This window comes from Giraffa tippelskirchi, chromosome 2 (assembly GCF_054371585.1).
Source record: "Giraffa tippelskirchi isolate mGirTip1 chromosome 2, T2T-mGirTip1v1.2.pri, whole genome shotgun sequence".
NCBI classification, from domain to species: Eukaryota; Metazoa; Chordata; class Mammalia; order Artiodactyla; family Giraffidae; genus Giraffa; species Giraffa tippelskirchi.
In genome coordinates, this window is record NC_137276.1 from 116834489 (window position 1) to 116848936 (window position 14448).

The following is a 14448-nucleotide window of genomic DNA, read 5'->3' on the forward strand; positions in this document are numbered from 1 at the left end:
CTCCATGGGGGCAGTCATCGCTTTTTACATGTCACCCAGCCTCTTCCTGTGAGGCCCCTTGCCCAGTAGTCACACTGGTTGGGCGGATCCCTTTTGTCGTGCCCGCTTGATTCCTGGGAGGCTCACAGGTATTGTCACACTGAATGGTGGTGTTCAGCGGGTGGGGTGGGGGTGCGGGGGTGGTTCCCGATGCCCTGCCACTGCTCTCCCGTCCTCCACCCCTGCTTGATGGGCAGCTACTGAGCTGTTGTAACCCCCCCTGTAGCTGTTGTAGCACCCCACTGACCCAGTTATGTTACAAAGCAGTACAGAACCAAAGACGGAGAGAGATGCCATCCCTGCTCACAAAGTTGGTGTGTGGGCGGGCCTTGTAGCAGAGACGTGACGCCCCAAGTCCCAATCCCTCAGCAGCACCCACTGTTCCCTCTCCAGCTGTGGATGCCTTCGTGCCCACTGACTGCTCTGCAACTCAGCACCCAACAGGCTTCTCTGTCATAGGGCTGTCTCTGAAGCTTGTGAGGAAGGGGTGTGAGTAATGCCCCTGAAGGCAGCCCTTAACCCCAGGGTGGGAGCTGGTGGCTTAATGCCCTTGCCGCCCCACCTCCAGGAGGATGGCTGTCAGGGGCATTCCACACATTTTTTTCCAGAAGGTTCCTAGTTGGTTGGCACTCCAGTTGTCTGGGTAGTGATCAGCCCAATAACTCACTGTTCATTGACTTTTCCTCCTTCTCACTCCTTCATTCTAATTTCTTGAGAATTGCTTCTCCTAAAACCAGCCAAACTCAGCTCCTCATCTGGGACTTGGCTCTGAAGAGGAGGAGATGCAGATGGAGGTTCATGTGGGGGATGCAGACATCGGCCTCCATTATGGGGCACTCCCAGCTGGAGGAGAGGTCTGGTGGAGTGGCTTTTCTTTTATCTGATTTGAGTGGGAAAGTTTGCTCCTTCCCATGTGGGGTTGGGGGTGGGACTGGGGAGCATCTCTCATGAAGGTTCTATCTCCTACGTGGCCAGCAGGTGTGTGTGGAGGGTGGTGGTGTGGAAGGTGGTGATGCTGTGTGCAACCTGGGGTGGGCACCTCCCCTCATTTTCCCTGTTGAGGGTAGAGGGCCTTCAGGCCTGTGTCCTTCAGCATTTGCTTCTAATTCTGGAGCAACCAGAAACTTCCACCTCAATGTCCTCTCACTGCAATGATAGGAAGAGAGCTTAGAGGCATCTATTCTTGTTGCATCTTTCATCTAGTCTAAAGAAAGTTGTATTTTCCTTTCTCCTAAGACAGGGGTTTGGTCTACTGTGTGCATATGACTGATAATTTTCTCATTAACACTTTGCATTTCTCTGACTGCGTCCTATGTGTTTTCCCATTGGACTTCCACCAATGCATACATGAGAACTGGTCATATTTACAACTTCAACTGTGTATGTGTGTGTGTGTAAAATGTCCTTTATCAAAGACCTTTTACCAATAAATAACTTAAAACACAAGTAAACAAAATACAACAGAGATTTAAAAGCAAAGATATACAGAGGTTTTCCAATGTGGCTTATCAAGGCCCAAAATTTCCTGCTCACATCTCTTCTTTCTGATGGGAACAGAAGAGATGAATGTTGTGTAGCTTATGGTGCTTCTGGACCGAGTCCTTTTTTCTCTGACCAGGTCTCTGTCTCTTCCCTTTGAAAAATGATTCTTTATTTCCACTTAATTGTCATGTTGGGGCCATAGAATTCAGTGACCATCAGCTCTAAGTTCACAGTCTAGAATGGAGATATACCGCTAGAGGCTAGGAAATAACTCACATAGACACATTCTACCCAAGATGTAAAATGAGGTGGCATAAAATGATCACTCTTCCCAACACGCCAGGAGACATTTCAGAACCCTAATCACAGTTCGAGCCAAATGAGGACTAGCATGGCTTGTGTCCCTCCCAGGAGACCCACGTCCGACTCCTCGTCATCATCTTGAGAAGATAAGGGAGGAAGGGAAAGAGGAGAAAAGCCAGTTGATGGGAATCACAGAAGACTTCCTGAAATTTGTTTTAAAATCAGTGGATTATAAATAATAGCTTCCAAATAAAGGCCTTCCATCCTCTTGGCTCCAATTCATCTGAAGTCTGTCTGAAGCCTGTTTTTTTGGACTTGGTTACTATAAACCCAAGTAGATGTCCATGTGCCCTCCTGCAGGGCTGTCATCTCAATGTTTAGAAACCAATAATGCCCATTTTCCTAAGGTGTATGAATTTTACTCCACTCTCCGTACTTTTAGACCCCAATCAGATATATAAGGCAGAACCGTAAAGCTACCTGCATCATCTCTGACAATTTTACAATGTTTGATTGTGCCATCAGAGTGGCCTCTGTCATTTATGATATTGTTTTTGGCTGAGGAAGCTATTTCCAGATTTAAAGCACACTTCAGTGACTGGCCCAAACCACTTCCTTATCACCATCTTCCCAGCAAGGGAGAGATGGAAACACATACGTCAGATGACATAAATTTGATAGAATAATGATGGATACAAGCAGCAGTTGGCAACGGTGTTCAGAAGGTCTTGCTCAAGTCTTGTTTTTGGAAGTAGTCATTGGAGCTGAGGTTTTCCTCACTGTGGAAATGAGGGCATCAGTTTCAGTTCTTTGCTTAGTTAAAACTATGATTCCATGGGGCTTCCGAGATGGCTCAGTGGTAAAGAATCAGCCTGCCAATGCAGGAGACACGGGTTCGATCCCTGATCTGGGAAGATCCCACATGCCACGGGGCAACCAAGCACATGCACCACAACTATTGAGCCTGTGCTCTAGAGCCTGGGAGCCACAACTACTTAAGCTGTAGTAGCAGCTTAAGTAGCTGCATGAGCTGCAACTACTGAAGCCTGTGCACCCTAGAGCTGGTGCTTTGCAACAAGAGAAGCCACCACAATGAGAAGCCCGCACACTGCAACTAGAGAAAAGCCCTCATGGCAACAAAGACCCAGATCAGCCATAAATAAATAAATAGTTACATTAAAAAAGCCTCTATGTTTCCAGCAGTGGCAACCAAATAGCAATTTTTCTGGCTTCGTGGTGACCGTCATTTCTGCCTGGAAACAGACCCTCTGTGTTACATGTACAGCTGTATAAACCACACAATTGCCATGAACCGTTCTGGCATGGGGTGTCCTAGCAGGTGGAATGTCTGGACTCCCCTCGGCCCTGTCACTCTGGACATTCCCGAAGGTCCTTTGAGCAAAGGCAGTGCACTGGAGGGCTCTGAGCCTCGGCGTAAGGGGGAGCAGAGGCCGTGTGGTCTCATCACAGATGCACCCTTTCAGGAAACACTGACTCCCAGATGGACTTCATCTTTTTCTCAATATGACTGAACTTTTCACTCACAAAAGTCAGGTGGCAGATGTTTTCCCTGGGATGAAGAACGCTCTCCTGTGTAATTTGGAGCTATGCTGTATTCAGTGGTGTAGGAGCTTATTTTACAAATGGCTTTTTTATCCTTCTTTAAGTGATTAGTGGAAAAGACAAAAGTAGAAAGGCCAGGGATTTTCCAGCACTGGGCAGTTGAGGGCCTGAAACTCAGGGCTGATGGTGGGTCCCTAGATACCCCGATCCCCTGTGGGCACTGACTGCTGGGCTACATTGCAACCCACATGTTTTTAATTCTTGCCCCTGAGGGGTTTGCTCATTTTCCATACTGATTAGTTTATAGCAGCACAGCTAATTTGCAGTGACATTCGGGATTACACATTAAGGTTTATTAGAATAAAGGGAACAACATTGTGGAATGTTGTAGCAGGGGAGCCTGGCTCTGAGCGCCAGAGAGCTGAGATGCAAACCTGTCCCCGGCTTCATTACTGAACTGCCATGTGTGCTGGGGCCACCACTCAGCCGTCTGTGCCCAGTTTTCTTCACCCAGAGTCAAAGTCTGAGAGACATAAAGAGGACTTTGGGTGGATCACAAGGGTTTTTCTTAAGGATTAAGTAATGAATGTGATTAATGATAAATGGGGGATTTCCCAGTTACCCACCTGTCGCTCCCCTGCAGCTCATTTTCAATTCTGTGTTGATTTCCTTCAATAACTCCTGTCCCAACCCAGATGGTATCTATTTAGGAAATTCAGGAAACTCTTAATATTTGCATAAGCAGAGCAAATTGAGAAATAAATTAGTGTGAAGCAATGATCTCATGCAATAGAAAGCTGAATATAAATGGCTTCTGGATTTTTCTAGGCCAGGGACTCATGAAGTCATTCAGTAAATATTTATGAAGCCCTACCCAGTGCTGGACCCTGGGGATAACAGCACGGGATGGGCTGAGGTTCACCCTCCCAAGTGAGATGCTGGGTGGACAGGCCTAGACCCTGGGGTCCAGGGGAGGAGGTGGGTTCCATTCCCACAATTGCTGATGTGGTTTCCTTCCAGGGACCCCCTCTTCTGATATCTGGAAAGGCTGTCAGAAACATCTTATCTTTATTCTTCATTAAAAAGGACAGTGTGTCCACTGGACGTGAACACAGCCTTTACTTTCCTGATACAAACGTTGATGTGGGCAGGGAGGGGGAGCAGCCAGCTCCCTGAGGACAGAGAACAGGGTCCCAGGGTGAGGGCAGAGTCTGCACACAGTAGACACTCAATGGTCGTTTGTTGAATAGATTTGATCCCTGTAATCTGCTGTACAGGTAAGGAAGGTATCGACATCAGGATCATCACCATCATCCTCATTTTGTAAACGTGGGAGGTGAGGTTCAGAGGGGTTTGGTAGGGTTAGGGTGAGTAACTCCAAGAACACACGGCTAGAGGAGGGTGGCTCTGGGTCTTCTCGCGCCTGTGCAGTAAGGCCAGTCTACTGACACCTGGTGGTGGCGGAGGGAAGTGCAGTGTTTACTGCAGGCACCAAGCAAGGAGTGCAGGCAGCTAGGGCTTGAAAGGTCCCTGGACTCCTTGAAGACTTTGAAAGGTTTTTAAGGACGGAGTGAGGAAGGGGGAGTTTTGGGTTGTGTCATCAGCTCACGGTCATTCTTCTTATTGGTTGGTGGTGAGGTAGTCAGGAGTCAACATCATCAACCTTCTGGTTCCAACTGGTCTGGGGTGTACATGCTTGTGTGCATCATACAGTTAACTTCTTCCACCTGATGGAGGTTTCAGTATCTGCAGAACATCTCAAAGGACATGGCTCAGAGTATTATCTATAGCTCTGGAAGGGGAGCTAAAGTTTCTTGACTTAGTTTAGTGGCTAAGCTATTATTATTTTGCTTGACTGTTTTCCTTTCTTTCTGCATTTTCTTTTTTCAATTAAATATATTCTTTGACTAAAATTTTTTCTACAGACAAGTGGTAGGTGGAGGACATGGTAGGGGGAGTCCTGTTCTGGAAAGGCCCCCACTGGGTCCTGCTTGGTTACACCAGAGCCAGTTGTTCAAGCCTCCCTGATGTTCTGTTTCCTTGTTGGAAAAACTGATAACACTTGGTGTGCAGTAAATTCTCAATTCATACTGGATTATTTTGTTATTACCAGTTAAAATTTTTCATTGCTACTACTACCATTGTAATTTGCCTTTACACACATGAAACAGAGAATAACAAGTCTTAAAATAAGCTTCTAAATTGCGTGGTATGTTGCAATAAGTAAGCAGCTTTCAAGATTATTCAGAGTCTGAATCTGTGTCAGGCCCAGAAATGCAAGCAAGGCTCCCTTTTCTGAGGCTTCTGGTTTTTAACTTAGAAAAACCTAGGTGACATATTTTCTACCACTGTTTCTAAGAATATCAGGGTTGCCTCATTGCAGGGCTTGGTTGGCCTCCTTGTTTTGTAAGGGCCACGTTAAGATGTAGGAAGTGGGAGCATGGCTTCTACCTTTCCACTTCTGCAGTCTGTCTGAGCCTTGGGAGGAACGTTGTCCATGGCTTTGGTTTATCCACCACCTCTGCTCTGTGCAGAAACCACGTCTTGTTTATTGCTGTGTCTATGGCACCAAGCACAGTTCCTGGCACATAGTAAATGGGCTTCAGAATGGTTCTTCTTTTTCTGAATGAATGAATGAGTACATCAGATTGGTAGGAGTGAAAAGAAATGGACAAAATAACCACACATATTTGGATTAGCTATTCACTTTCTTTCCTAAGAAATATGGAGGTTGTGTGATCCTGCATGAATGTACAAATCAGAACACACACCTCTCCCACTGCCATGTGAGGGACCCTGAAGTCAGCATGGCAGCCACGCTCAGGGTGTGTGGAACGAAGTCCCAGTGAAGACGGGACAGGGTGGTTTATGCCTCACACCCATCAGAGGGATCTGCTTCTCTGCTGGGAAGATGCCCTTGATTGTTAATGTATGGATACGATTTATTTCTGATGCATACATGTCTATTTTGTCCAAGACCTGGAACAGGTTGGATGTGTTAGAATGTTTAATGATACAACTACTTGTGTATGTGGTAGGAGACATTTTTATTATCTTATTGTTTTTCTTTCATTTTATTGTTTATATTTTATAGTTGTAAAACTAATACATGCTCATTATAGAAAATTTAGAAAATAAAAGATTGGCCAAAAGAAGTTAATTCCATCATACAGAGGTAAAAGCTGATAACATTTTGGCAGATATTTTCCTATCTTTTACTTAATATATATATTATTTTTAGAATAGTTGTTCCATGTTATATGTATTACCAAACATCTGCTTTAGAAAATAGCCATAAACAGTGAACATTTTCCATGCAATTTTATCTTCTTTGGTGACCTAATTTTAGTGGCTGCAGAGCCCTCCTAAGGGTGGATGTACCATGGGTACTGTTCTGGTCCTAACTTGGGGCCACAATTGCAGTGTTTTAGGTTTGGGCTACTAAGGAGTGTGGTATTTATTTGTAGCTATTCTTTATGCATACTTTTGATTATTGTTCTTGTTGTTTAGTTGCTAAGTTGTCTCTGACTTTTGTGGCCCCATGGACTCTAGCCCACCAGGCTCCTCTGTACATGGGATTTTCCAGGCAAGAATACTAGAGTGGGTTGCCTTCTCCAGGGGATCTTCCTGACCCAGGGATTGAACCAGAGTCTCTTGAATGGCAGGCAGATAATTATTTACATATTCAGTTCAGTTCAGGCACCCAGTCATGTCTGACTCTTTGAGACCCCATGGACTGCAGCACGCCAGGCTTCCCTGTCCATCACCAACTTCTGGAGCTTACTCAAACTCGTGTTCATTGAGTCGGTGATGCCATCCAGCCATCTCATCATCTATTATCCCCTTCTCCTCCCGCCTTCAATCTTTCCCAGCATCAAGGTCTTTTCCAATGAGTCAGTTTTTCTTATCAGGTGACCGAAGTATTGGAGTTTCAGCTTCAGCATCGGTTCTTCCAATGAATATTCAAGACTGGTTTCCTTTAGGATGGACCGGTTGGATCTGCTTGCAGTCCAAGGGACTCTCAAGAGTCTTCTCCAACACCACAGTTCAAAAGCATCAATGGCATTGAGACATGTGTATTGTCATATGTGAAACAGAGCACCATTCCATGTTCGATGCATGTGACAAGGGCTCAGGGCCGGGGCAATGGGATGATCCAGAAGGATGAGAGGGGGAGGGAGGTGGGTGGGGGGTTCGGGAAGGGGAACACATGTAAACCCATGGCTGATTCTTGTCAATGTATGGCAAAAACTATTACAATATTGTAAAGTAATTAGCCCCCAACTAAAATAAATAAATTTATAAAAAAAAAAAAAAAAAGACAGAAGAGTAAAAGTATAAAAAAAAAAAAAAAAAAAAAAGCATCAATTCTTCGGTGCTCAGCTTTCTTTAGAGTCCAGCTCTCACATCCGTACATGACTACTGGAAAAACCACAGCTTTGACTAGATGGACCTTTATTGGTAAAGTGATATCTCTGCTTTTAGTATGCTGTCTAGGTTGGTTATAGGTTTTCTTCCAAAGAGCAAAGGTCTTTTAATTTCATGGCTGCAGTCACCATATACAGTGATTTTGGAGCCCAAGAAAATAAAGTCTGTCCCTGTTTCCATTGTTTCCCCGTCTATTTGCCATGAAGTGATGGGACCAGATGCCATGATCTTAGTTTTCTAAATGTTGAGTTTTAAGCCAACTTTTTCACTCTCCTCTTTCACTTTCATTAAGAGGCTCTTTAGTTCTTCTTCACTTTCTGCCATAAGGGTGGTCAGAACCCCATGAACAGTTCAGTTCAATTCAGTTCAATTGCTCAGTCGTGTCTAACTCTTTGCGACCCCATGAACTGCAGCACACCAGGCCTCCCTGTCCATCACCAACTGCTGGAGTCTACCCAAACCCATGTCCACTGAGTCGCCATCCAACCATCTCATCCTCTGTTGTCCCCTTCTCCTCCTGCCCTCAATCTTTCCCAGTATCAGGGTCTTTTCAAATGAGTCAACTCTTCGCATCAGGTAGCCAAAGTACTGGAGCTTCAGCTTCAACATCAGTCCTTCCAATGAACACCCAGGATTGATTTCCTTTGGGATGGACCGGTTGGATCTCCTTGCAGTCCAAGGGACTCTCAAGAGTCTTCTTCAACACCACAGTTCAAAAGCATCAATTCTTCGGAGCTCAGGCCTCTTTATAGTCCAACTCTCACATCCATACACGACTACTGGAAAAACCATAGCTTTGACTAGACGGATCTTTGTGGACAAAGTAATGTCTCAGCTTTTTAATATGCTGTCTAGGTTGGTCATAACTTTCCTTCCAAGGAGTAAGCGTCTTTTAATTTCATGGCTGCAATCACCATCTGCAGTGATTTTAGAGCCCCAAAAAATAAAGTCAGCCACTGTTTCCACTATTTCCCCATCTATTTGCCATGAAGTGATGGGACTGGATGCCATGATCTTAGTTTTCTGAATGTTGAGCTTTAAGCCAACTTTTTCACTCTCCTCTTTCACTTTCATCAAGAGGCTCTTTAGTTCTTCTTTGCTTTCTGCCATAAGGGTGGTGTCATCTGCATATCTGAGGTTATTGATATTTCTCCTGGCAATCTTGATTCCAGCTTGTGCTTCTTCCACCCCAGTGTTTCTCATGATGTACTCTGCATATAAGTTAAATAAGCAGGGTGACAATATACAACCTTGATGTACTCCTTTTCCTATTTGGAACCAGTTTGTTGTTCCATGTCCAGTTCTAACTGTTGCTTCCTGACCTGCATGCAGATTTCTCAAGAGGCAGATCAGGTGGTCTGGTATTCCCATCTCTTTCAGAATTTTCCACAGTTTATTGTGATCCACACAGTCAAAGGCTTTGGCATAGTCAATAAAGCAGAAATAGATGTTTTTCTGAAACTCTCTTGCTTTTTCGATGATCCAGCAGTATGAAAAGGCAGTATACATATAATTAATTTTTAAAACCTGGACAAGAGGATCCAAAGGCATGTTTTGAATCTAATTCTTATTTCCTATGCTCACCAAGGAATTATGGTTTCTGAAAGCTTTTGTCAGTTGTTACATGAAAAATGATATTTTATGTTGTTTGAATTTGCTTTTAAAAACATTTTTGATGATAAACATTTTTCTTAAATCTTCATAATTTCTCTTCTTTTTGAGTTTCTGATAGTTGTACTCATCTTTTTCTTCTTCTATTGCTAGCACTCTTGACATTAGCAGTATTTGCTCTTCCCCAACTTGTTGTTTGCCTTTTAGTTGTAGTCATTGGTGCTTTCATAGACATTGTTTCCTTGAATTGTTGACATAGTTTTGCTTAGGGTAGACTTTTTTCCTCTCCTGCTGCATTCAGTTAGAAATTGATTTGTCATCCTTTGATGAGAAAAACCTGAAAGGTTTCTGCAAGGGCAGCTCACCCGCCTAAGGTGGCAGCCTGAGCCACATCTTCCCCAGTGTTGCTTCAGTCACATATGCCAACTCCTGTGAGCATAGGAGAAAGAGCCAAACAGATTCTAAGTGGTTTGTTGATAGTCTTCTAGCAAACTTTTTCTGAGAAGCTCTGACCCAAACATCTTCAAATCGGCCATCCCTCTCTGTCATGTCCACAGCCAAGATCTGCCCTGGAATTTGGCTCTGGATAGGTCCAGGCAGGGCTGTCCAATGATGTATAATGCAAACCATATACATGATTTTAAATAATATAGTAGCCACATTAAGATTTTTTATTTATATTTGGCTATGCTGGGTCTTTGTTGCTGGACTTTCTCTAGTTGTAGTGAGCAGAGTGGAGAAGGAAATGGCAACCCACTCCAGTATTCTTGCCTAGAGAATCCTGTGGATGGAGGAGCCTGGTGGGCTGCCGTCCATAGGGTTGCACAGAATTGGATGTGACTGAAGCGGCTTAGATGCATGCATGCATTGGAGAAGGAAATGGCAACCCACTCCAGTATTCTTGCCTGGAGAATCCCAGGGACAGAGGAGCCTGGTGGGCTGCTGTCTACGGGGCCGCACAGTCAGACATGACTGAAGCGACTTAGCAGCAGCAACAGCAGTAGTGAGCAGAGGCTACTCTCCAGTTGTCATGCAGGGGCTTCTCATTGAGTGACTTCTCTTGTTGCAAAGCATGGGCTCTAGGTGTGTGGGCTTCAGTAGTTGCAGCACATGGGCTCAGTACTTGTGGCTCAGGGGCTCTAGAGCGCAGGCTTACTTGCCACTTGGCATGTGGGCTCTTCCTGGAGCAGGGATAGAACCCGTGTCCCCTGAATTCTTAGCCACTGTACCACCAGGGAAGTCCCTACTATCCATATTTTATAAATGTAAGAAAAAAACAAGTGAAATTAATTTAAGAAATATATTTAATTAACTCAGTGTATCAAAAATGTTGTCATCCCAACATGTAATGAATATAAAAATATCATTAATGAGATATTTGGCATTCTTTGTTTTCATACTAAGTCTTTAAAATCTGATGTGTATTTTATGCTTTCAGTGCAGATAGCTACATGCATAGTTATGGAGCTGGACAATGCCCAGTCCAATAAAACAAGGTGACTCTAGGCAACTGCTAAAGCCCCAACAGATTATCATTCAAACAAACACATACACTAGGGACCTCATCCCCATGACCCTTCTAAGGATGAGGGCAGCTTTGTGAGTCTTCTTTCCACTAACATTCATGTAGATCTGAAGATTTCAAATCATTCATATCTGTGCCTATATATATGTGTGTGTGTGTGTGTCTGTGTGTGCATGTGTGTGTGTTTTAAGAGCTGGCGATGACGACCCCCAAGCCCAGCTGAGAACGGATCCAAAGACGTTGGAAGCCACTGCTCAGGACAGTTTGCGAGTGTCCATCACCAGGCGAGACTGGCTTCTCCAAGAAAAGCAGCAGTTACAGGTAAGCAGGTGAAGAATCTTTATGAAGCCAGACAGCATTTTTCTAATACATTTGAGCCAAATGCAGCAAACTGAGTCTTTGTTTGAATACAGCCCTTAGAGGGTTGGCACCCAGGAGGCATGAGACAGAGCGAGGGTGGAGGTGGCTGGAGGGCTTGTTGGAGTCTCTTTCCAAACAGGAGGTTGGAAGTTCAGCAGTGTTTGTGCCTGTTTTTGCTAGTACTCTTTACCTTTTGAATATGCCATCCTTGTGTGCCAGGCCAATTTGTCACCTCTTATCATTTTGTCCTTGGGAAGTTTCTTTCAGAAGGCAGAAAAAAAAAATTTGAGCTGTGGCATTCCTTTATGGAAATTGCTATCAGATTGGACTGTGGGTAGCAACTGAGGAGGCAGAGCTGTGAGTGGGGACTGGACAAGGTGGATGGGGCTGGGAAAGACTGGGAATGTCTGGGCTTCGTGGGAGCTCTGGGTTGTCCCGGAGCAGTGGATGCAAGTTGGCTGAGAATCATGGGGGGCTGGAAATCTTGATGCAACTCTGAGTTGTAGCCAGAAGGTGACTAGGGGCTCTGGAAGTTGACAGGGCCCCCCAGAAGCAAGAAGCCATGAAGTTCTGTCCACACCTTCCCAAGCTTAGAGGACTTGAAGCCTGACTAGGGAGGGAGCAGTGAGGAAACACTGACTTCCGGAAAATGCAGAGCTCTTTATCACGTGCGTCCAGTGTGGCTTAGCCTCTAAACAGCCGAGTGACCTTAGACAAGTGAATGGGGCTTGCAGAAGTTACTGGAAACCCCCACCTCCCATGCAGAGTGTTCTTATTGAGTTCACCCTTCGAATTCCATATGATAGCAAGGCAGCAAAGGGAGGCAAACATCATTGCAATTTGAAAATAGTGAAGTGAAATCACTGAGTCGTGTCCAACTCTTTGTGACCCTATGGACTGTAGCCCTGTAGCCCACCAGGCTCCTCTGTCCATGGGATTTTCCAGGCAAGAATACTGGAGTAGGTTGCCATTTTCTTCTCCAGGGGATCTTCCTGACCCAGGAATTGAACTCAGGTCTTCCACACTGCAGGCAGACTCTTTACCCTCTGAGCCACAGGTTTGAAAATGTTGTTTTTTAGTTGCTAAGTCATGTCTGACTGTGCAACTGCATGGACTACATGTAGCCCACCAGACTCCTCTGTCCATGGAATTCTCCAAGCAAGAATATTGGAGTGGGTTGCCATTTCCTTCTCCGGTTTGAAAATATTTCCCAGTAAACTAGTGCTTTCACACTCTTGAGCTCACCACGTTGAGCACACTTCTTGAGCAAGTTCAGTTCAGTTCAGTCACTCAGTTGTGTCCGACTCTTTGCAACCCCATGAACTGCAGCACGCCAGGCCTCTCTGTCCATCACCAACTCCCGGAGTCTACCCAAACCCATGTCCATCGAGTCGGTGATGCCATCCAGCCATCTCATCCTCTGTCGTCCCCTTCTCCTCCTGCCCCCAATCCTTCCTAGCATTAGGGTCTTTTCCCATGAGTCAACTCTTCACATGAGGTGGCCAAAGTATTGGAGTTTCAGCTTCAACATCAGTCCTTCCAATGAACACCCAGGATTGATCTCCTTTAGGATGGATTGATTGGATCTCCTTGCAGTCCAAGGGACTCTCAAGAGCAAGTTCAAGTAGCTGAAAATGTGAAGTCTGATTTTTGATTCTGGATAATATTCACCAGCTGGAGGTGAATATTCCTGATGATGTCAGAGTGCACAGAACATACTTTTAGCCCGGGATACTTAGCATTTGAGGGCTTCCCAGGTTGTGCTAGTGGTAAAGAACCCGTCTGCCAATGCAGGAGACATAAGAGATGCGGGTCCTATCTCTGAGTTGGGAAGATCTCCAGGAGGAGGGCATGGCATCCCACTCCAGTATTCTTGCCTGTAGAATCCCATGGACAGAGGAGCCTGGCAGGTTATGGTCCAGAGGATTGAGAAGTTGGATATGACTGAAGTGACTTAGCACACACGCATATATTGAGTGTTTGAAGGAAGCATTCTTGGCACAATGCTGGGGGAGAAGAGGAGAAAATCAGTGATGAGGGGGGCCTGGCAGGCCTTTGTGAGGTCTTGGGCTTTTCTCTGAATGGAATGGGAGCCATGGAGTGGGGTTGGTTAACCAGTGAAGTGATGTAATTGACCATATTTCAAAAAGTCATTTTGACTTCTGTGGAGAATAGGGTGGAGGGCCACTGTGGAAAACAGTATGGTGGTTCTTTAAAAAATTAAAAGTCGAGTTACCATGTGATTCAGCAGTTTCACTTCTGGATATAAGACCCCAAAGAATTGAAAGCAGAGACTCAAAGATGTGTTCACAGCAGCATTATTCACAATAGTCGAAAGGTGGAAGCAACAACCCAAGTGTCTATCAACAGATGAATGGATAAACAAAGGGCAAGTTGCTCAGTCCTGTCTGACTCTTTGCAATCTCATGGACTGTGGCCTGCCAGACTCCTCTGTCCGTGGAATTCTCCAGACCAAAATACTCGAGTGAGTAGCCTATCCCTTCTCCAGGGGATCTTCCCAACCCAGGAACCGAACCAGGGTCTCCTGCATTGCAGGCAGATTCTTTACCAGCTTAGCTACCAGGGACACCTGGATAAACAAAATGTGGTGTATAAATACAATGAGACCTTTAAATGATATATAAATACAATGAAGCCTTTAAATTCAGCCTTTAAAAGGAAGAAAATTCTGACACATGCTACAGCATGGATGAACCCTGAGGACATTATTCTAAGTGAAATGAGCCAGCCACGAAAGGACAAATATTGTATGATTCCACGTGTAGACACCCGGAGTCAGATTCACAGAGACAGAAAGTAGAAATATGGCTCCCAAGGCTGAATGCAAAGGGAGGGGAGTGGTCAGAGTTCAGTTTGGCAGGATGAAAAGAATCCTGGAGATGGATGGTTAAAATGGTAATTTTTCTATTACCTATATTTTACCGTAGTTGAAAAAACCCAAACAAACAAAACAGGAAAGAATAGGGATGGGAATTCCAAAGTAGGAAGTAGGGAGGTGTGGTGGGAGACCCTGTCAATGATACTATAATCTTGGACCAGTGGGATACATGCTGTTGTCTTCTTAGGATGTCTTAGCCGTGGATCCTTACCACGGTGGATCATTTACCAGCTGAGCC

General features: G+C 44.9%; 1 protein-coding gene across 3 annotated transcripts in view; it reads left to right on the forward strand.

The window, feature by feature from the left end:
* Positions 1-14448, forward strand: part of DISC1 (DISC1 scaffold protein) — a 406697-nt gene that overhangs the window by 146679 nt on the left and 245570 nt on the right. For all 3 annotated transcript variants that reach the window (XM_081570368.1, XM_081570366.1, XM_081570367.1), the window contains exon 5: positions 11143-11272. In XM_081570368.1, coding sequence (XP_081426494.1) covers positions 11143-11272 — 130 coding nt within the window. The remainder of the gene's footprint in view (positions 1-11142; positions 11273-14448) is intronic.